Here is a 24,172-nt window from a genome sequence, read left to right on the forward strand (position 1 = left end):
TGCCAGGAACACTACCCCACTTAAAAGAATTCTGACTTGGGAACACCTGAGTTTGCACAGGAGGTCTGATCCCGGGGTTCGGGTGACCAAAGGGATAGCTAGTGGTGTAGAGGGTATGCCATGCTTCTCCACAAACTTAGCGGCTATAAATGAATGGGATGCTCCCGAATCAAAAAGCACAGAAGCGGGAGTAAATTCAACGAGGAACTCACCGAGCACTACTCCCGGGGCTTGCTGGGCTTCCTGAGCGTCGACGTGGTTGACCCGGGCCCTGCCCTGGTACTGAGTCCTGCTCTGCTGGCTGTTGGAAGGAAGCGCCTTGGAGGTAGGTGCCGATGGAATCTTGGGGCCATTCACCGAGTTGGAGTAGGTTGGTCCTGGTGCCTTCAACTGAGGGCAGTTGTTCTTGAAGTGACTGGGGTCCCCGCAGTGCCAACAGGCGTTTGCTGGCGGCTGGTTGCTTGCAACGGAGGGTGCCTGATGGGAGCTCTGACTCTGCTGACTGTAGCGCGATGGAGAGGGTCCAGATTGCTTATGGAAGCTTGGACCCCTGGGTGGAAGCCCAAAGGGTCGAGCTTTCTGATGACGTTCTTGTTGTTGCGCTCGGAGGACCTGGAATTTTCTCTTGATGTGCCCTTTTTCTTCCTCTTTTGCTCTTTCCACTTGAATAGCTTTGTTGGAAAGGTGAGAGAAACTGTGGAAGTCTTGGCTGGCGAGGATGGTCTTAAGCTCGGGTCTTAACCCTCTCAGAAAACGGGCCATTTTCCTGGCCTTGGTGCTGACATCCTCGGGCGCGTAGCGGGCCAGCTCTGTGAACTTGTGCACATATTCACTGACTGTTCTCCCGCCTTGAGTTAGCTCCCGGAACTCATCCTCCTTGAGTTGAACTATCCCCTGGGGTACGTGGTGCTCACGGAAGGCTGCTTCGAATTCTGCCCATGTAGCATCTCTAACGGCTTCACTGAAAGTGTCCCACCATGCTAAAGCCATTCCTGAAAGCTGATGAGCTGCCAGCTGAACACGCTGATTCTCAGGACAAGCGATGGCTTCCAACTTCCTCTTGATCGTGCGAAACCAGTCATCTGCATCGAGGGGATTGCTGGACCCCGCGAACGTGGGCGGCTTGAGTCTCAAGAATTCTCCCATCCTGTCCTGGGGCCTTCCACCGCCTGGGCGCTGGTTTTCCAGACTTCGAGTGAGGACTTCAATGAGTCTGGTTTGATTGGCCAGAACTTGGGCTAGGTCTAGTGGTAGTTCTGGAGGTGCGGGGAGGTGGGTCTCACCCCCTTCTCCGCCAGCCTCTCCTTCAGCTCCTAGAGGAAGTCTTGCTCCAATCCCGGAGGCGGTAGGCGTGGTTCTATCTGAAGCCATCTGCCATGGGAAGAGAGTCACTATTATGCACATGCCATTTTTTTAACTAGTTATTTTATTCATTACATCAAGCCATTACATTACATAGCATACTGCTACCACAAGCTCATCACACCCGAGTGCTACCTAGGGTACCCCCGAACTCTTTCTCTAAAGTGTCCCCAAATTCCTTGAGAAGGTCATCAAGGCTGGCCAGGGACATGTCCTCGGTGTCGGACTGGTTCCTAGGAGGGTTCTCTTCCTGCTGCTCAGTCTGACATCCTTGGCTTTTGGTCTTCTTGCGGATTTTTCTTGCGGGGGCGAGCTTCTTCAGTTTCTTGTCGTAGTCCATTTTGAGGGTGCGGTAAGCTTCACGGGTATTGGTCTCTTCGCCTTCAGCTATCGAGAGGTTCTCTTGAAGGGATGCTTTTTCTTCTGAAAGTTCCCTGACTTTTTGCTCCAGGCTTTCCACCCGGGAGGTTAGGGAGGTGCAGTGGAGGGCGAGGTTGTGGGTTGCGGGGGAGTGCGGGCGCGTGGGAAGGGGGGGTTGAGGGTGTTGGGCCGAGATTCGGTCCAACAGGGAGAGGAGAGGGTTTTTCCCTTTTTCTTTTTACTTTTCAAATCCCATTTCCCCTTTTGCCCCTTTTTCTTTTGGACAAAATATTTTGTGAATACTCTAAGTGTTTAGAAAATAGAATCTAAGTGAGGTGCTTTGTGATCAAACAAAATGTATGCATATGATGAAAGAAAAACTTAGTGGAGAACTTAGAATTAGAGGATGAAGGGAGGGGAAAAAAGGTGGATTAGGGTTTCAAACCTAGATTAGGATTTTTGGGATGCTACATTGTTTGACACCGGAAAATGGAGGCGTAGTACGTAGCGCACATGTTTCTCGAGGGGTGAGATGAAGAGCAAGCCAGCACCTGCTCTAGTTTTCATAAGCGACCCATCAAAGTACATGGTCCAAAGTTCGGCCTGGATTGGAGCTGTTGGCAATTGGGTGTCGATCCATTCAGCCAGGAAGTCAGCCAGGACTTGGGATTTTATGGCCTTCCGAGGAGCGAATGAAAGTGTTTCCCCCATGAGTTCCACTGCCCATTTTGCTATCCTACCCGAGGCCTCTCGGCACTGGATGATCTCCCCCAGAGGGAAGGATGACACCACAGTCACCGGATGAGACTCGAAGTAGTGTCGCAGTTTTCGCCGTTTTAGAATCACCGCGTACAGTAGCTTCTAAATTTGCGGGTAGCGGATTTTGGTCTCGGATAGCACCTCGCTGATGAAGTAGACTGGCCTCTGGATGAGCAGTGCATGCCCCTCTTCTCGTCTCTTGACTACGACCGCAGCGCTGACCACATGAGTGGTTGCGGCTACGTAAATCAAGAGAATCTCTCCCGCAGCGGGGGGCACCAAGATGGGCGCATTAGTAGGAAGTGCCTTTAAGTTTTCGAGGGCTTCTTCGGCCTCGGGAGTCCAAGTGAAGCACTCGGCCTTCCTTAAGAGGCGGTACAAAGGCAATCCTTTCTCGCCAAGGCGCGAGATGAAGCAGCTCAGAGCCGCAAGGCATCCCATGACCCTTTGTACTCCTTTTAAATCTTTGATGGGTCCCATGTTGGTGATGGCCGTGATTTTCTCTGGGTTGGCCTCGATGCCTCGTTCGGAGATGATGAACCCTAGGAGCATGCCTCGGGGGACTCCGAAGACACACTTCTCGGGATTGAGTTTCACGCTCTTCGCTTTTAGGCACCTGAATGTCACTTCAAGGTCAGAGATGAGGTCAGAGGCTTTCCTTGTTTTGACAACGATGTCATCAACGTAAGCCTTGACCGTTCTGCCGATGTGTTCTCCGAACACATGGTTCATGCACCTTTGGTATGTTGCACCTGCATTCCTCAAGCCAAATGGCATAGTAGTGTAACAATACATGCCAAAAGGTGTGATAAAAGAAGTCGCGAGCTGGTTGGATTCTTTCATCTTGATTTGGTGATAGCCTGAATAGGCATCGAGGAAGGACAGGGTTTCGCACCCAGCGGTGGAGTCCATAATTTGATCGATGTGGGGCAGAGGGTAGGGAACCTTTGGACATGCTTTATTTAGCCCAGTGTAGTCTACACACATCCTCCATTTCCCACCTTTTTTCCTTACAAGTACAGGGTTAGCTAACCATTTTGGATGGAATACCTCTTTGATGAACCCTACAACCATTAGCTTGTGGACCTCCTCGCCTATGGCTCTGCGCTTTTCTTCATCAAAACGGCGCAGGTGTTGTTTCATGGGTCGGGCACTGGCTCGGATGTCCAGTGAGTGCTCGGCGACATCCCTCGGTATACCTGGCATGTCCGAGGGACTCCACGCAAAAATTTCGGCGTTTGCGCGGAGAAAGTCGACGAGCACTGCTTCCTATTTGGGGTCAAGCTCGGAGCCGATCCTGACTTTCTTACTGGCGTCGTTGCTGGGGTCAAGAGAGACGGACTTAACCGCCTCGGCAGGTTCGAAGTTCCCGGCGTGCCGCTTCGCATCGGGCGCCTCTTTGGAGAGGCAATCCAGGTCGGCGATGAGGGCTTCGGACTCGGCGAGGGCCTCGGCATACTCCACGCATTCCACGTCGCACTCGTAAGCGTGGTGGTATGTGGATCCGACGGTAATGGTTCCCTTGGGGCCTAGCATCTTGAGCTTGAGGTACGTGTAGTTGGAGACGGCCATGAACTTGACGTAGCACGGTCTCCCCAACACCGTGTGATAGGTTCCTCGGAACCTGACTACCTCGAAAGTGAGGGTTTCCTTTTGGAAGTTGGAGGGAGTTCCAAAGCAGACGGGCAAATCAAGTTGCCCAAGGGGCAGGACATGCTTGCCTAGGACGATCCCGTGGAAGGGTGCTGCACCGGCCCGGATCGTGGACAGATCGACCCCCAAGAACCCTAAGGTCTCGGCGTAGATGATGTTGAGGCTGCTGCCTCTGTCCATGAGGACCTTGGAGAGCCTAGCGTTGCCGATGACAGGGTCGACGACAAGCGGGTACCTTCCTGGGCTCGGTACGCAGTCGGGGTGGTCGCCTTGGTCGAAGGTAATGGGTTTGTCAGACCAGTCTAGGTAGACTGGCGTCGCTACCTTTGCCGAGCAGACCTCCCGGCGTTCCTGCTTGCGGTGTCGAGCCGAGGCATTCGCTACTTGCCCACCGTAGATCATGAAGCAGTTGTGGACCTCCGGGAACTCCTCTTCCTTGTCGCCCCCCTTCTTGTTGTTGCCTTGGTCCTTGCCACCTTCTGCTAGGGGCCCGGCCTTATTGAAGTAACGTCGGAGCATGTCGCACTCTTCAAGGGTGTGCTTGACGGGACCCCTGTGATAGGGGCACGACTCCTTGAGCATCTTGTCGAACATGTTGGCCCCTCCGAGAGGTTTCCGAGGATTCCTGTGTTCGTCAGCAGCGATGAGATCCACGTCAATGGCGTTGTGTTTTGCGTGCACCTTCTTCCTGGTCTTCTTCTTCGTACCACGCTAGACGGACGCCTCGGGGACGTCTTCTTTCTATCTTTCCTGAGGTTGCTTGTCCTTCCGGAAGATGGCTTCGACTGCCTCCTGACCAGAGGCGAACTTGGTGGCTATGTCCATCAATTCGCTCACCTTGGTGGGAGTCTTGCGTCCTAGTTTGCTTACCAGGTCCCAGCAAGTGGTGCCGGCGAGGAATGCTCCGATGATGTCCGAGTCGGTGATGTTAGGTAATTCGGTGCACTGCTTTGAAAATCACCGGATGTACTCTCGCAGGGATTCCCCTGGCTGCTGGCGGCAGCTCCTGAGATCCCACGAGTTCCCAGGGCACACGTACGTACCTTGGAAATTTCCAGCGAAGGCCTTGACTAGGTCGTCCCAGCCGAAGATCTGCGCAGGAGGCAGATGCTCTAGCCAGGCCCGGGCAGCGTCGGAGAGGAATAGGGGGAGGTTGCGGATGATGAGGTTATCATCGTCCGTCCCTCCCAACTGGCATGCTAGCCGGTAATCCGCGAGCCACAACTCCGGCCTCGTCTCCCCTAAGTACTTGGTAATGGTAGTCGGGGCTCGAAACCGGGCCAGGAACGGCGCCCCGTCGTATGGCCCGGCTGAAGACCCGCAGACCTGGTGGTTCGGGCGAGGGGCTCTGATCCTCCTCACTGTCGTAGCGTCCCCCGCGCCTGGGGTGGTAGCCTCGGCGCACCCTCTCCTCGAGGCGGGCTCAACGGTCGCGGCGGTGCTGCTCATCACCGAGGTGATCTCGGGCTGCAGGTGTCCTATCTTCTGTGTGCTCGGTGTGGACCGAGGCCTCGCACATGCGTCGGGAGGACGCTGCATGATGCTCCGAGGGGCCTCCTCGCCTTCAGGAGGCAGAGCTCTCGGCTCGTCGGACGGCGACATTTCCAGGAGGTCCTTGAGTTTGCCCTAGATACGTCGCCTCTTGGTGGTGGATGGCTCTAGCATTGTTCGAAGTAACATTGCCGCTGCAGCTAGGTTGTGGCCGGCCCCGCTGAAGGCCGGGGGCAGCCTTGCCCTGGCATCGTTAATGATACGGCGCTGGACGTCCCAGGCCCGATGACGCGCTTCTCCGGCGAGTGCTCGGCCTGCCCACTCCTGCTCGATGTTTTGTCGGAGCTGCACAAGTCGTCCTATTTCTTCGTCGAGCTTGGCCTGCATCTCGCGGAGTTGCTCGAGCTGTGTGCCCTGACCCCCCGCAGGGACTCGGACCACAGCTAGCTCCCGCGGAATCTCAACGCGAGACGCAGGCATAGGGGCGTCGTCATTTCCTGGCATGCCGAGGTGGTTGTCTTCGTCGTGATCCTCCTGATCGATGTGGAAACACTCGCGACTTGGGTCGTAACCCTCGTCATCAAAGCTATGGCCATCGTCGGAGTAGCCGGAGAGGCAGTGGTCACATGCGGACATGAAGTCTCGCATGGCACTGGGATCACAGAGTCTAGAGAAATCCCAACTAAAGTCGGGGTCGTCCTCTTCCTCGGAACCCGCGGGTCCGGAGGTTGAGGCGGCCGTCAACAGGTCCCAAGTTGACCACATATGGTACCTCGGAAGGTCAGGATATGCCCTTGCGAAAGCGCTCGCCGAAGTGGGGTCGCTTGGTGGATCGAAGCTGAATCTAAAAGGAACAGGATGGGAAATGGATGGTACCTCCTGGTTGATGGACGGTGGTGAAGTCGCATCAAGGATGGAATGCGCCGTTATCTCAGGTGCGAGACTAATGCCCGACAAGTCTTTCACGAGGGTGCTGGCGTCATTAGTCCGCCTAGGGTTGGCGCATTGCTGGGAAGCGACACACGTCGTTGTCTCAGGTGCGAGGATAACACCCGACATGTCTCCCGCAGGGGTGCCGGCGTTGTCGACTTGCTCTGGTCCAACAGCCGACGAGGTGCCGCCTCTTGCCTGGCCATGGTTGCTCCGTCTCCTCCTCCTCCGGCGAGGAGGGTGGCGAGGAAAACCCGGGTGTTTCTCTTCCGCCATGGGGAGATGTCGTCGTCGAGTTCGCCTCCGCCGGGCGAGCTGACGACCGTCGTTGTTGTCGTGCTGCGGGGGGAGGAGTACCATGTCGTAGCTGCCGTTGTGGGACATGAACTCGAGACTCCCAAAGCGGAGCACCATCCCGGGCCGAAGAGGTTGCTGAAGATTATCCATCTAGAACTCAACGGGAAAGTGTTGCCAACACGCAGCTAACCCCTACCTGGCGCGCCAACTGTCGGTGTTTTGGACCTGCGAGGACCCTCAACCGACTAGTGAATTTGATGCTGCGTGTCCCTGCCAAGATGGGTTGATGCAAGATGAAACACAAGAGGGAGGATGAGGCTTATATTATCTTGCACCGGGGTGCTCGTAGTAGGGGTTACAAGCGTCGCGAGAGAGAGGGTTTGGCCTTGGAGTGAGCCGTCTGAGTTGGCTTCCTTCGCCTCCGCCCCCCTTCCCTCCCCTTTGGGAAGGCCCTGGACATCCCCTTTTATAGATACAAGGAGATGATCTAGCTGTACATATGGGGGTGTAGCTATGCGCTAACGTGGCAGGCGGAGAAGTGCTTGAGCCCTGTAGAAGCATAGCTGACGGTGCGGTCCTAGGTCCTGCTGACGTTTATTTGCCTTCGTAGAGAGTTGAGAACAATCGATGTCATGGATGCAGGCAGGGAACCATCATTACCTATTGCTGGAGTAGTCTAGATGGGACACCGGTCTTGCTCCTTCGTAGCCTGAGGCAGCTAGCTAGGGGTAGGGTAATGATGTATCTCCTATGGCGTAGTCGGTCCGAGGCCGAGGTCGGGCGAGGTGGAGACTTCTCCTGAGGCCGAGGCTGAGGCCGAGGCCCGAGGTCGGGCAAGGCGGAGACCTTCTCCTGAGGCCGAGACAGAGGCCGAGGCCTGAGGTCGGGCGAGGCGGAGACCTTCTCCTGAGGCCTAGGCTGAGGCCGAGGACTGAGGTCGGGCGAGGTGGAGCTCCCTGTTGCGCCCGAGGCTGAACATGGGGAAGGTCGTGACATACTGTCGTTAGCTTTACCCTGGTGGTTGGCACAGTAGTCGGAATAGGGTGAATAGTGTTGTTTTCCTGTCAGAACGATCAGTAAAGGGGGCGAAGTGACTGCGGTCATTTCGACCTCGCCAACTGAGGCACGCGTGTCAGGATAAGATGTCAGGTGATCCCCGCATTAAATGCGCATGCGATACGGTCGATGGTAGGGCGATATGGTCGAGGTTGCTGTACGACAAAGTTTGCCCGAGCTTGGCCTCAGGCGAGCCGGGGATGCGCCCACTGCCTGAGGGGGCCCTCGGGCGAGGCGCGAATCCGTCCAGGACTACTGTCTTGCCCGAGGCTAGGCTCGGGCGAGACGAGATCGCGTCCCTTGGTAGACGAGGCCTTGACTTGAACTGTGCTTATCAGTCTTTATGTTTTGTTCTAAAGATGCTTTTCAGCCATGCTTAGGAGTATTGGGGGTACCCCTAATTACGGTACCCGACAAATCTCTACTCGACTCTACGCCGATTAGAGGAGTACCGGGTGGCCTGCTGACCTGGAGCAACCCCTTAAAACTCTCCCCCTCGACGAGATCAGTCCCGAGGCGAGTTCTAGGGTTCTTCGTGGAGAAGACCCTCTGCGCTATCGCGGACCGTCCAGCCCCAGGCGCGGACCGTCCGAAATTGTGCAAAGGAGGAGGCGCCGCTGCCAGGTCGTGGACCGTTCGGCCTTATGCCACAGACCATCCGCGCCTCCACAAAGAGCCTCGCCAGGCGGTCTGTTCCCGTGTTTGGCGACCGGATCGGTGCCAACACAGTTTTTGGCGACTCCGCTGGGAACAAGGGTGTCTAGATCTGCTAAAAATCGGCCCATGGATGGCCGGTTCCAAGGATCACACGAAGGTCTCCACCACCAACATCATCAAGCCAGCCATGGAGGCACTCCCGAATAATGACCAACAACCCTTTGAGGACCTCGTAATGTGCGATGAGAAGGGGGTCATGCGGCAATGGAACGAACAACGCGACAAGGAGGAGGCGGAACTGCTGCATAAACTCTTCGAACGGCGCAAAGAGGCGGCGGAAAAGTACCTGTACACTTCACGGTAGATCACCACGAGAAGATCATCCTTCAAGGGGAGATCAATATCGAATCTCTCCTACCTCCGCTTCAGGCCCCTATTGTAAGTGCTCCAGATCTATCTCTTACGACTTTCATGGAACAACGAGGAGATCAGTTAAAGCAATATGTAGATGAATCTATTAAAATGTATATACGTTCATACAGGAAATCAACTGCTCCTAGTTTTCCCTCGCATGAGTCTAATACGGAGCCATCACATCTGCTACAAATGGGTCACCCTTGGCCCAACCATCATATGGCATGCTAATGCACACGTTCGTGTCATCGTTAAAGTTGTCGCCACCAGGCATGCAAGAGGCTCTGGACACAGTCGAACCTTCCGAGACTCTTCTCGGATAGTTTGGCTATGTTGCGGACCGTCCGGCGTATATCACCGGACTGTCCGACCCTACACACGCCCGCACATGGATTACTTAGGTCGCGCCATATATGGCCAGATCATCCGGGTACAACCTCGAACAATTTGGCCCTATCGTGGACCGTCCGGTACCTTACGCCGGACCGTCCGGATATGTCGCGGACCGTTCGGTACCTTACGCTAGACCATACGAATATGTCATGGATGGGCCAACGTATTTTGCCAGACCGTCTGACTCTACACGAGTCCACGCGTAGACTGCCCAAGTCACGCCATACATAACCGGATCGTCCGGGTACAACCCTAGACCATTTGGCCCGATCGCGGACCGTCCGGTCCCTTACGACGGACGGTCCGAGTACGAAACTACCCAGGCAGCACCTTATATGGCTGGACAATCCGGACATACCCTCAGACCGTTGGGCCTAGTTGTGGACCGTCCATCCCCTTACGCCGGACCGTCCGGGTATGCGTACGCAGAACCGAGAGTCGCACAATATATACAGTTCCCGCACCCATCGCAGCAACACTATGGTGCCCCACCGGTGACATATTATAACTATACCATGCCACCTCATGAACACAGGTTTGAATATTCTTTGGCCACCAGAGAGCCTGAAAGATGTAGAGCAGGAGGTGGTGGCATTAATATGACACCTAGCACACATCTAGGACATCACTGGGAGGAAAGCTGACAAAATGATGTCAGACAACCTAAGATTTCCACCCACAAACTTAATGGAGGGCCACCAGACGTGATGGAAAGAATTAGGGACGAGGTAGCTGGGTTGTTTAGAGACAAACTCGGTGTTAGTGTGTCAGGCATAGGACAGTCGTATCGGAAACCTTATAGTCACCGATTTGACGTTGTGCCATATCTGCAAGGGGTTAGGATACCGGACTTCTCCAAAATTTTTGGTGAAGGCGAGAAGAGCACGCATGAGCACATAAGCCAGTACTTAGCACACCTAGGAGAATTGGCTGATAGGGAAGCCTACCGTGTTCGTTTATTCTCGCTATCTCTGACTAGTACCGCATTCGCGTGGTACGCAACCCTACCACCTAACTCTATCGATTCTTATGAGGAATTAGAATAGAAATTTCATGAACATTTCTTCTCAAGAGAACATGAGTTAGAATTAGCTAATTTAGCTTCAGTCCGGCAAGGGCCTAAAGAATCAGTTAATGACTATATCCGGAGGTTCCGGGATACTAGAAACCGATGCTTTCAGATCCATGTCACAGAAAAACAGCTAACAGGGCTAGCTTTCAATGGGTTGCGATCTTACTCAAAAGAGAAATTAGATGGTACCCAATTCTTTTTGTCAGTACACTTGCACTAGCGGGCTTTGACCTGTGAAAGCCGAAGTAAAGAAGCATCAAAATCGGTTAGTGAAAGTCGCCTAGAGGGGGGTGGATAGGCGAAACCTGAAAACTTTATCCCCCAACTAGATCCCTTGATTAGTGGTTAGAACAAGATATACAATTATCGGAGTATAAAAACTAAGGCTAGCTCCAGCAACGAACCCTAAAGGGTTCTGTACCCTAAATATAGAGGATCAAATGGTCCTCTACGCCCTCCAGCAGCGTCCTCTAAACGGTCCTCTAAATTTAGAGGACGCTGCTGGATTCTCTATGTATAGAGTTTCTCTAAACGGTCCTCTATCCATTTGAATACTTTAAATAACCGGTTTAGCAAAACTAAAATATGTACAATACATTTGAGAGTATGACAAATACGTATGTACAAAAAATAAAAAGAAAAAATGTCTCTAATATAGATATTTGAGTATAGAGGACGTGATTTAGAGGACGTTGTTGGAGAGGAAAGAGATATAGAGGATGGAATCTTTTAGAGAAGACTGTAAAGGACGGATATAGAGGATGGATATAGAGGACGTTGCTGGAGACAGCCTAAGTCCTTGCTTGTAAAGGGTATTGCTTTCAAATAATGCGGAATTGATGAAACAATACAACTAATAGGTCTATGAGAATAAGGCAAGGGGGCTTAGATAAGAAGAGCAATGACACAAGTTCTTTCTTGCGATGTGTTGCTTCACTACACGAGAATTTAACTTGAAGCAACACCAAATAGTATTAGCAAAGAATAGTGCAAGAGAACTTAGAAAGGGAAAGAACAAACAAATCACAAGAAATAAGCACACAAGACACAGGTGATTTGTTTTACCGAGGTTCGGCCCTCGAAGGCCTAGTCCCCGTTGAGGAGTCCACTAAGAACGGGTCTTTTTCAACCCTTTCTCTCTCTCCACCGATCACCAAAGACCGGCGAGCTTTTCTTCTTCTCAAGGATCACTTAAGACCCCGCAAGGACCACCACACTCTTTGGTGTCTCTTGCTAGCTTTACAAGCCTCCAAAACTTTGGAGGAAGTTCAATGGGAGTCAAAACTCCACGCACAAATGAACGCAAGATGTAGTGCACACTTTCTCTCAATGAATCTCACAAGGCACTAGAGCTAAACTTTCACAAGAGGCTTTCTTTTGCTTGCTCTCTCTTTTGTGGCACTTGTGTGGTTTGTAGCGGTCTAAATCTTGTGTATAGGATGGATCAATGAATAGTGGTGGTTGGGAGGGCTTGAGTATGTCAACTATGTGACTTGGAATGTTGCTTGGACTCCCACACCTTGAAGTGGCCGGTTGGGGTGGTATTTATAGCCACCAACTAAATTGTAGCCGTTGGAGAAGTCTGCTGGCGAAGGGCGCACCGGACAGTCCGGTGCGCCGCCAGTCATCCTCCCATTAGGACTTGGAGCTGGTCGACCGTTGGAGGCTTTGTCCTCATGTGGCACCGGACAGTCCGGTGTCACACCGGACAGTCCGGTGCCCCTCAGACCCGCTGCTCTGACTCCTGCCGCGTGTACTGTGCTGCACTGTTCACTGTCAGAGTCGACCGTTGCGCACAGATAATCGTTGCTCCGCTGGTGCATCGGACAGTCCGGTGGCACACCGGACAGTCCGGTGAATTATAGCGGAGCTGCGCCTGGGAAACCCGAAGCTGAGAAGTTCGAGCTGATTCACCCTGGTGCACCGGACACTGTCCGGTGGCACACCGGACAGTCCGGTGCACCAGACCAGGGCACACTTCGGTTTCCTTTTTGCTCCTTTCTTTTGAAGCCTAACTTGTTCTTTTGTTGGTTTGTGTTGAACCTTTGACACCTGTAGAGTGTATAATCTAGAGCAAACTAGTTAGTCCAATTATTTGTGTTGGGCAATTCAACCACCAAAATCATTTAGGAAAAGGTGTAAGCCTATTTTCCTTTCAGCTAGCCATAAGATGCATCTAGTAGGGTGCGATAATTCGGATGATGAATCCACAGATGTATATGCCGCCGAACTTGTTTGGCCAGCACAGGCTAAACCTTCTTCATGTTCTTCTTTACAGTCGATTCAAAAGAATCGGCCAGAAGAAGTTAAATTTACTTTTAATGTTGCCAAATATGATAAAATATTTGACAAACTATTAAAAAATGGCAACATTAAATTAACGCATACTATTCCTCCTCCTGATGAATTGAAAAGACGAGCTTACTGCAAATGGCATAATTCTTTTTCCCATGCCACCAATGATTGTAATGTTTTCCGAAGACAGATACAATCGACCATAAATGAGGGTCGGTTGAGTTTTCAAAAGATGCAAGTGGACACACAACCATTTCCTATCAATAAAATAGAGCTGGCAAGTAAAAGGGTCTTAGTTCGACCAGAAGTGGCCAATAAAAGCAAAGGAAAAAACATCATCATTGGTGATCCTCGCACGTCGAATATATCACAAGGAGGAATTGACCAGAAAGCTTCGGATAAAATGACTAACAAGTCCGGAGGCGTCAGGGGACAGGCTTAGTCAAGGAGACGAGCAAAGGTCTCTGCCTTGAGCATCGCGGACTGTCTGGCACCTGCGCGCGGACGGTTCGATGCTCATGTGGATGGTCCAGCCAACCAAGCCGGATAGTCCACCCATGGATAGAGGCATCAGTCTCCACACAAAGAAAAAAAGGGACACAGGGGCAAAACAAATGTAACGCACATGGTCGACTAGTCAAAGTCGGCCCTACTTTTGATTAATTGCTCTCCAAGCATGCAAGCAAGAAGGCCATTCTACGCAATCGATCAACAAAGAAACCCCGAACAAAACGACCGAATAAGACGACCCAAAAGGTGACGCGACATACATCGCCTATTCATCCAATAGTGCCAGCATACTTTCCACCCACCTATTCATCGTCGATGCATTATCCTATTTAGATATGGAATGGTATGACGATGAACCCATGGTACATGCATACTCCCTTTGTCTATTCAAGCTGGGTGGCACCCCCATTCTATTCTATTTGATCCATTGATCAAATGGTCATGGCTGAGAAAGATGCAATCCGAAACGACCTTTATGCATTGGGGCTTTATTGAATGATCACCATATTGGATTGAAAAATCGTTGACTTGCATCAGGCTTAGTTCATATGCTTTTGGTTCGTCAACCTCCATCAAAAGGCAGGGGCATATGTTGAGAGCATAAATTGGCCATGCGAATGGTCCGCAGTGGTGGCGCAGACGGTCCGCACGTACGCAGAATCAGTTAGGGTTCCAAGTTTCTTGCGGGATTTATTAGCTAGAACTGTGGGATTAACTCGGGAAACAACTTGTAAACGGGTCCAGACCTCCCCCTATATATAGATGAAGGGCTACGACCAATTGAAGACACACAATCGATCAAATCAAATCTATTTATCAATTTTACCTTTTCGTTCTTCCAATTCCTAGGAGTAGGAGTAATTTAGCCTTAGTATTAGATCTAGTTTAGTCTTCCACAACAATCTCTGCTCGACTGTACGCCGATTAGAGGAGCAACGGGCGGTCTGCCGACCCGGAGCAACCCCTTGGAACTCTCCCCCTCGATGAGATCTCTTCCGAGGCGAGTTCTAGGGTTCTTCGTGGAGAAGAAGACCCTCTACGCTATCGCGGACCGTCCGGCCCCAGGCGCGGATCGTCCGGAAGTGTGTAGAGGAGGAGTCGCTCCTGCGCCCAGTCGCGGACCGTCCAGCCCTGTGCTGCGGACCGTCCGTGCCTCCGTAGAGAGCCCCTCCAGGCGGACCGTTCCCGTGTTTGGCGCCTGGATCGGTGCCAACATCAGCTTAGGAGAGCTAAAGCTCCGTTTGGATGTCGAGGATGGAATCAAATTGGGTTGAATACAAACAAGACATGGTATTAAAATGAGATATAATTTCAATTCTATTATTTGGTATCACTGAATTAGAGTTTGGCATTGTATAGTCTAATTCCACACAATACCGAGGGATGAGGTTTTGTATTGGGAGAGAGGATTTCTAATTATAGTCCAATTCTAGGGAATTGGGCTTCTGATTCCAAATCTCAATTCCACGTGCAACCAAACAACAAAATTTAGGAAAGTTGATTCTAATTCCCTTTCTGTGCTCCAATACCTACATCCAAATAAGGTATAAGTGTGTTTGGTTGGAAGGGATGGAAGAGGCCGACCACATTTTTTTAATGTTTGGTTGAGAGTCACGCGAAGACGAGATGGACACCAGAGCAATTTTTGTGGTGGTGTGGTCCAAAAAATCGAGAGGACGGTGTCGTCCCGCCTCAACTACTTTAACCTTAAACTAAATAGATGCAAAGGGGGGTTGGGGTAAAGTAGGCCATGGCTCCCCCCATTTTTTAAAACACCTTATAGCTCCTTTTAAGTATTGAAAAATAAATAAAGTTTTGGGTAGGACAAAACAGTCTCGTCCCGAGTCTCCTTGTCAGATAGATCCAATCCTCCCTAGGAGTTCCCCTTTGTCTAGTCCTGTATCTATCTGTTCGGCTCTATTATTTCTGACGTCGTCTCGACCAGTTCGACCTAACTAGGGGTGGCAATGGATCATGATCCAATTTTTTTTCATAATTTGTTTGAGCGCTTAATTAATTTTAGTTAAAAATGGATAGAAATATGGTCTGATCTTAATCCGATCCTTTAATTTAAGTGTAAAATTTAGAGCCCACCATTATCACCGATAGGTCTAACACCACGTCACTACGACTGTCCCTTCTCGACACACCATGCTAACCGACACCGACCCCTTTCTGCCCCCCACGCCCACCTCGTAGGGCCAGTCTCGTTCGTCGTGACGACATGACCTGCCCTTGGCGGTCAGCGAGCTTGGCGAATTAGCAAGCTTGGAATACTCAATTCGGATTGTGAATTGGAGATTAGATAAGTAGTTAATTGTTATTTTTTCTCTTTGTTTAGATAACGAGGAGATTTTTTTCAACCGTTTTTAAGGGGTTTCGTGATCAGTGGTCAGGCTAGTGTGCCTGTTGCGCAAACAAGAATTTTAGAACAATCAAGGGTTAAAAGGGCATTTAATCGAGATATTTAAATCCATAGACGATGAGATCATTCTTCCAATTTTAATGTCTCTGAACTAGAAGGATGTAATTGACTTTGCTTCTGTTTATATAGTTTTCTTCTTTAAATTTGTATTATGTATTAATATGAAACTTGAATTCTACGTGTTTTTTACGGTATTGTTTGATTTTGTCATGCGATCTTTTTGGTCCTCCATGAATTTCTATCATATGTCCGTCAGCACTGAACCAAACACATTCTAAATTTAGGTCGTCTGAGCCAGCAAGGAGAATCTCGATTGCAAAAGAAACGAGACAGACATGGGCAATGGAACCAAACGTCGTAGCGATATTTTTTTTTACCTGGCGAGGTCAAGCAAGCTCAGACAAAGAATCCAAACGCACCTGAAGCTATTACCTGTCAAATTCGCGTTTTTCGGACAGGTTTTCCATCAAGAATCAGGCATTGCTTGAGTAGGTATTGAAATATTTATTCAGATATAATTATTGTTTATTTTTAAATGCTTATGTACATGTGGTCTGACGGTTAACTCTAAATTTCTCTAAAGTAGTGGGCCCAAAATTCTCTAAACCCTGAACCCTAAAACAGTGGGTTTGATTGCTCGTTATACACTATTTTTGCGTGTTGTGGTGGGCGGCCTAGAGTGTCAGTATAGAGGGTGAAGTCGTGGTAGCACTAAGTGCCCATATTAGATTTTTAATAGAGTAGTATAGATACATTCAAATATATTTGATCACTAGTTCTAGAATGCATGTATATTTACATTCAAATATATTTGGTCACTAGGTCAGAAATGTTCTGAAAATTATTTAGTTGTAAAATCACGAATGTTTTTCTAATACAGTTCTACGTATATAACTTGCATGTTTCTGAACTAAACAATGATGTAGTTAGGGATTTTTTTTTTTTTGCGTTTCTAATGTTTGGCCAAATTTACTGTGTTTGCTTGTAGTATCCACCTGTTCAAAAGTGCGTTTTCTTAAAACAGAAAACATTTGGTGTATATAAGTAAAACAGTTGTATGTTTCCAAACCAAATAATGTACTGGTAGTTATTGACGTTTGTATTTTAAATGTTCGACAAAACTTTCTTTGCGTGTTTGATTGAATTCGCTTGTTCAATTGTGGGTTTTAACCTTAAGAAAACAAAACCTTTGATTAACCGACGGGCACGAATTTCTTAACTGAACTGGGTTTCTCAACGTGGCTAAAAATAATTAATTCATAGAGTCCGGGTTATAATAGACTCACAATGTTAGAGCATCTCTAAGAGTCTTTTCAAATTTCTCTCTCAATTATCATTTAGAGAATTATTTACATAAAAATCGTTTTCTATATCTTTCCGCTCCCTAACAACATCTTCATATTTTGTTCTATATTCTATTTGTACTCTAGAGAACTATTCTTATTTTCTATCTTTAGCGAGTAAAAAATCTGAAATAAAAAAATAGATATATTCAGATAATCATTTAAATAAGCTTTTGAAGAAAATTTTTTACAAAAAAATCTATTCCTAGCAATTAAAAAGAATACAGAGAGTGTCTTGAAGTTACTCTTACGATTGAAAAACAATTGCGGCCACACAACGTGGGAAATAATATACGCATAGCCTTTTTTTCATCTACCTGGCCCATGCTGCTACAAAACAAGCCTAACCATCGAAAACGCTCTCATACAACTATTTCATCGTCTACAAAATGAAAAAAAAAAAACATGACTGCTCGTCCTGACCTATGCACTGTGCTCTTTCCGTCCAGTGTCAAACTGTCAAGCGGAGTCATCTCTCTCCTTCCGCCTTCTGTGACTTATTCACTTGGTTTGGATCAGAGTCACTCACAGCACGAGCTGGAGCAGCAGGACCATCGCTTCCTCCTGATGTAGGAGCGTCCTCACTTCTTGGAGTAGTGGGCGCTTCTTCTGAAACAGCACAATGTGCAGCAAATTTAGCTTGTAAATGTCTCTTTTTAGGCCTGTTTGTTTCCTTGCAGGATTATATAATCCAGCTTATTTTATATAGATTATATAATCCTATTAGAGATGTTTGTTTACACATTATTAGTGGGTAAAAGGCCAAACAATAATCTAAAATAAGCACTTAATGACCTACATATGGATTATCATAATCTAGGTACCTAGATTATAATTCACTCCAATAATCTGTGTTGTTTGTTTGCCTCTTAACTTATTTAAGCTGGATTCTCTAGATTAGAAATTAACGCGGGGAAACACAAACTAGGAGCCTTTACAAATTCAGGTACTGTAAATACTAAATAGTTCAAGAAACTGCAAGACTAGAAGTCTAGAAATGCCTGACCTTGCTGTTGCGACGTGGCAGGCTGTTGTGGATTCCAAGCAGCAGCAGCTGATGCAGCAATTTGTTCTTCAGTTACTTTCATTAGTTCCTCGCTAGTATAAGGTGCTGGTTCAGGCTTGACATCTGAATGCAGGATGGATAGCAATAAGCCACTGATATAGCAATATAGAAATCAATGACTTCAGAGACTGGTGCAAGCCCTTCTCTGAGCTCTGGCCTAAATGCTAGAACCAAAAGGATATTTTTTTTGTCAGTTTGAAGCACATGTTTAAAAAATATACAAGAGAGAACACAATCGCAGGCCATGGGTGTTGAACACTTGAACTCACATGAAAGCGTATATATATATACTTCATTAATATCAGGAAAAATGCAAATCATCTGGTTGACTGTATATCATCTTCCAAATGTTAATGGCTTTTGATAATTGTTGATATAAAAAAACACTTCTGGCTGTTTGTTAGAATATAACACATTGTAATGAGAAAGGAAGAACTGTGACTGAGGCAAATAATGCACATGTAGACAGAGGTTTGCCAACAATATCTGCTAAGAATGAAAACAGAAGTGGGCATTCTATGGGTATTTGTAGTGTTTGACTGAAAAGATTATTCTCAAATGTAGACTGTAGGAAAAGTTCTTTTTAACTGAAGTGGGCATGATAACATTGGAAAGAAATTCAGAAGTAGTCAAAATCAACTAACTTGGGTCGGCAGCAGGTTGTTGGTTGTTATTCATGGTTGTGGGCCTATAGTTCGTTGATTGGGAAACCTCATCAATTCCGATTTCTCGTTCAAGAGTGCTCCTGAACTCCCTTGATACATCCTAAGTGCAGCAAATCATATTACATAACGTAACAAGATCCTCAAACATATTGTAACAAACTAAGGACCAACCTGTAGCTCTCTAATGGTTGGTTGGAAAGCACGCAAAGTCTTCCCCAAATTCCTGGCTACCTGGAAACAATATAGCAAATGGGGCCAAGACCCTTATGTTAGTAGTGCATTTAAAAGTCTTTTTTAACAGTGCTAGCTCAAGATCATAGGTTTGTAGAGAAGATATATGGAAATGACTGTCAAGCACAGAAGCAGAGAGGGGAAAACATTTAAAAGTGAATTTGGAAAAAGTTAGAGAACAAAAAGTTCAAAGGCTCCTAGCCAAATGTACAACTCCTTCTACATAGGTGTCATGGACCTTCGGTCCATGGAGATAGTTGTCTACTCCGGCGAGGTTATACCCCTCTGCCGCAGGCTTGGTTCTAGGGTAGCAGCCCTAGGCGCTTGAGAGGGTCATTGCAAGAGTGAGAGAGAGATTGGTTTGATAATGATCTTGCTTGATTTATTGCCTGCTGCCACGCGGCTTATAAATAGCCCTATGGCTAACCAACTTCTCCTACAAACTCTCAACTAACTCCTACTTTCTTGGACTTATCTGATGCTAACCAACTCTCCACAATTCTCTCATTTCAATCTTATTCTCTAACCTTATCCTAGCTCATCTCAATCTTATTCTCTAGCCTTATCCCAGCCTGGCTGTTGCCTCTAGCTCCCTATTATGCCCATGACATCTCCCCCTCCCTTGAGGACTAGCTCGTCCTCGAGCTGCCATAGACTTACCTGACACGACTTAAGGTTAAGCCTTTTACATCTCGGCTTACCTTTATTATTTAAGACGAAAATACAAAATAATTGTGGAACTAAAATATAAATTTGAACTGCAGCTATGTCCTCCTGTCCTCCTGGATCCCAAGGAAAGAGCTGAACTGCGGACTTCACGTTGGATGAAAGGTGAAGGAGGAACCAACCCTTGGGTCTGTCCAGCACCAAGGCAGTTGCCCGAATGAGGGAGACGACCCTCTTTGGCCGTGCAGGGGGGCTGCATACCCAGATCTCGACTTCTGCAGGGGGTTCAAAAAGTATAGACGAGACCTGGTGGTTGGACGCGCAGGCTGCGAGTTGGTGCAGCGATGAGCTGATCAGCAAGTGCAGCTTCCGCACCGCCCGCCTAACATGGAAGCCGCGCACTGCGGCTTGCAGGCGCACCATGGCCTGCTCATGTGATGACGGCCGTGGGGTGGCCCTGGAGGCCACAGCAAGGTGCTTCTCCCCACGAAGGGACTGTACCTGGCGGCGTGCCAGGAACCCTCGCGCTGCCGCCTGAAGCCGCACCGCTGCTTGGAGTTCCTTCTCTGTCTTCTCCTTGTAGCGGTGGAACATCACAACGAACTGATCCCACTTCTCTGCGAGACGACCAAAACTCTCTTCGAGTCGAGTGAATGCATCTAGAGTTGGAGAGGGCGGGTGGGAGAGCGTTGCGGTGGCTGATGGCGCGGCGACTGGTGGTGGTGAGGGATGGGCGGCTGGTGGTGGTGAGGATAACCTGGAGCTGATACCAGGTGTCATGGACCTTCGGTCCATGGGGATAGCTGTCTTCTCTGGCGAGGTTATACCCCTCTGCTGCAGGCTTGGTTCTAGGGTAGCAGCCCTAGGCGCTTGAGAGCTATTGCAAGAGAGAGAGATTGATTTGATAATGATCTTGCTTGATTTATTCCCTGCTGCCATGCGGCTTATAAATAGCCCTATGGCTAACCAACTTCTCCTACAAACTCTCAACTAACTCCTACTTTCTTGGACTTATCTGATGCTAACCAACTCTCCACAATTCTCTCATCCCAATCTTATTCTCTAGCCTTATCCCAGCTCATCTCTATCTTATTCTCTAGCCTTATCCCAGCCTGGTTGTTGCGTCTCGCTCCCTATGATGCCCATGACATCTCCCCCTCCCTTGAGGACCAGCTCGTCCTCGAGCTGCCATAGACTTACCTGACACGACTTAAGGTTAAGCCTTTTACATCTCGGCTTACTTTTATTATTTAAGACGAAAATACAAAATAATTGTGGAACTAAAATATAAATTTGAACTGCATCTATGTCCTCCTGTCCTCCTGGATCCCAAGGAAAGAGTTGAACTGCGGATTTCACGTTGGATGAAAGGTGAAGGAGAAACCAGCCCGTTCTTATGTTGGGTCTGTCCAGCACCAAGGCAGTTGCCCGAATGAAGGAGACGACCCTCTTTGGCCGTGCAGGGGGGCTGCATACCCAGATCTCGACTTCTGCAGGGGGTTCAAAAAGTATAGACGAGACCTGGTGGTTGGGCGCGCAGGGTGCGAGTTGGTGCAGCGATGAGCTGATCAGCAAGTGCAGCTTCCGCACCGCTCGCCTAACAAGGAAGCCGCGCACTGCGGCTTGCAGGCGCACCACGACCTGCTCATGTGATGACGGCCATGGGGTGGCCCTGGAGGCCACAGCAAGGTGCTTCTCCCCACGAAGGGACTGTACCTGGCGGCGTGCCAGGAACCCTCGCGCTGCCGCCTGAAGCTGCACCGCTGCTTGGAGTTCCTTCTCTGTCTTTCCTTGTAGCGGTGGAACATCACAACGAACTGATCCCACTTCTCTGCGAGACGGCCAAAACTCTCTTTGAGCCGAGTGAATGCATCTGGAGTTGGAGAGGGCGGGTGGGAGGGCGTTGCGGTGGCTGATGGCGCGGCGACTGGTGGTGGTGAGGGATGGGCGGCTGGTGGTGGTGAGGATAACCTGGAGCTGATACCAGGTGTCATGGACCTTCGGTCCATGGGGATAGCTGTCTTCTCCGGCGAGGTTATACCCCTCTGCCGCAGGCTTGGTTCTAGGGTAGCAGCCCTAGGCGCTTGAGAGCTATTGCAAGAGAGAGAGATTGATTTGATAATGATCTTCTTGATTTATTGCCTGCTGCCACGCGGCTTATAAATAGCCCTATGGCTAATCAACTTCTCCTACAAACTCTCAACTAACTCCTACTTTCTTGGACTTATCTGATGCTAACCAACTCTCCACAATTCTCTCATTTCAATCTTATTCTCTAACCTTATCCCAGCTCATCTCAATCTTATTCTCTAGCCTTATCCCAGCCTGGTTGTTGCCTCTGGCTCCCTATTATGCCCATGACAATAGGATAGGAAATGAGGGGCTTCTTTGGTGTGCTGCAGAAGCTGCAGGGTTGCTTGAGCTCCTGAATAAGTCATTGTTCCCAGCCTGCTAGGTGCTGGTGGCTTTGGTCGTTGGTTTTTTGTTCTTTTGTGTAAAACCTAGCTGTTTGTTCTTGGGTTGAGTCATTTTGACCTTATGCGCTGTTCTTTTTCTTTCCTAAATGAAATGACACGCAGCTCTCCTGCGTCGTTCGAGAAAAAAATGATTTTTGACTTTGGTTGTTGACAGATAAAGGAGTCTTAAATTTAGATTATTAACTTGAGGTGAAGCTTTGTGCACACATGTGTTGCAACTACAATATATTTTTCCTAAAACTTTTTAAAATGGCCAGTTTTCGACGACAATGATGCTGAGAGTTCAAAGAATGTTTACAAAGCAAAACTCTAAAATATAGAAACAGGATGGTGTTTGGAGTCATGATAAAAATTCCATAGTTCCAACAGAGTTCACGATTAAAGCCTATTAGGGAGGAACTTAATAGCTTACTGCCCTAGACTATCAGCAGATCAGCTAAGTATCACATCAGAATCAAACATAAGAAGACATGTAATTTCCTGTAGCCAACAAAAGAACAGAGTGATAGGGGGAAATTCTTTTGGTTACCATGAAGCTTATTGTTTAAAACTAAAAGTTGATTAACAATGACACAGTTCCAGAGGCAGATGAAAGTGTAAACAGCTTCCAATTATGAATGGCAGGTTCATAATAGTAATAACTCAACAATTGATACCATGGGATGGTCATTAGTCCCAAGACATATAATGTCATTTCTGGTGCAACTGGTCCATAGAGTTAAGGGGGAATATGTACGCATAATTACAGCAGGTCGGCAGCTGATGGATAATGCCAAAAAAAATAGAGCAACTAAGCATAAGGGACCTGAGCGCCTGAACTGAGAATTATGCGCTGGGATGAATCTGAATGGCCAAAGGGCTCAACAGTGAGGTAAAGAAGTTAGAGAGGGTTCTTACATAATACTACTGAAGTTGGGTTTTTTTTTGGATTGAAATTCCATACCATACCTATAGGTCAATCTTGTCGATCAGTGTTCTCAATTACTAGCACCACCCAAGCACATTAACGACTTAACGAGTGAATAGCCCCAAGAAGGCAAGAACAGAAAGCTGACAAGGCTTGTAGACGCAGGTAATTTACCTCTGCTAGACCCTTGGGGCCGAATACCAACAAGGCGACTACTCCAATGACCAGTGCTTCGGGAGCTCCAACTCCAAACAGGGAAGCACATATAACGTTTCTGCGGCGTGTTCTGCTCCCTACAGCTAGACTCCAAAGAAAGACAAAATCAGCGTGCCAGCACGAGAGTGCGAAAAGATTTGGATTTGATTCCGCACATCAAAGAACCCCCAAGAACAGGACGCTCAGAGCAATCTATTCCACGGGTAGCAGGGTTCGCTCATACCAACGAAAGAAGAGACCATCCGGGTCTGTATGGAGCCCCACTCCACGCCCTTCCAGCAGGGACGAGGCTGGTGGCGGACGCGCGGGGGGAGCTGGAGGCGGCGCACATCAGAGATGGGGACGAATGGGGGAGCCGGGAGGAGGAGGTTCGCCGTCGGCGTCATTCGATCGGGGTTCACCGTTCACAGGTTGGAGATAGGGGATTTGCCTGTGGACCGCCTACTCAAAGATAGCTGCAGGATGCTTTTAGCACAGCTGATTGGTACAACCTGAGCCGTCTGATTCGGATCCGACCACGTAGATGGCGTACAGTACAGTACAACAGAGGTTGTTAAGGCCCTAGAGATGGCAATGACACCATGATCCGATACCCGATGAGTATTTACTCCATTAGGGTACGTATCTGGACTAAATATTATACTCATCAGTTTTTATTGGACAAAAACTTTTACATATGGATAAACGGGTACTAGAACATTCTACCCTCACCCATACCCGTTAACACATGGATATAAAATATCCGGTATAAACTTGGCCCAAAAGCATGAACTTGGGCTTCAATCATCCATTTTTTACTATTTAACAACCTTTTGAGTGATAGTGTCATAGAAGTCTTAACAACTATTTGATGACCATGTAATGTGTTATGTGGTACTACTTAGTGTTGTTACTTTATCCAATTATCTACGGTGTTGTTGAATGGAT

General features: G+C 48.6%; 1 protein-coding gene across 1 annotated transcript; it reads right to left on the reverse strand.

Moving 5' to 3' along the window:
* Positions 1-17,150: 17,150 nt before the first annotated feature.
* Positions 17,151-23,689, reverse strand: LOC732790 (high chlorophyll fluorescence106). Its single transcript, NM_001112408.1, is given in 7 exon segments — positions 17,151-17,626; positions 18,024-18,146; positions 18,728-18,848; positions 18,920-18,979; positions 23,204-23,328; positions 23,469-23,631; positions 23,633-23,689. Coding segments are annotated over 6 exon segments (732 nt in total). The 5' UTR covers positions 23,633-23,689; the 3' UTR covers positions 17,151-17,486.
* Between the last annotated feature and the right edge of the window lie 483 nt (positions 23,690-24,172).

The sequence above is a fragment of the Zea mays genome, chromosome 2 (assembly GCF_902167145.1).
Source record: "Zea mays cultivar B73 chromosome 2, Zm-B73-REFERENCE-NAM-5.0, whole genome shotgun sequence".
In the NCBI taxonomy this organism is placed as follows: domain Eukaryota; kingdom Viridiplantae; phylum Streptophyta; class Magnoliopsida; order Poales; family Poaceae; genus Zea; species Zea mays.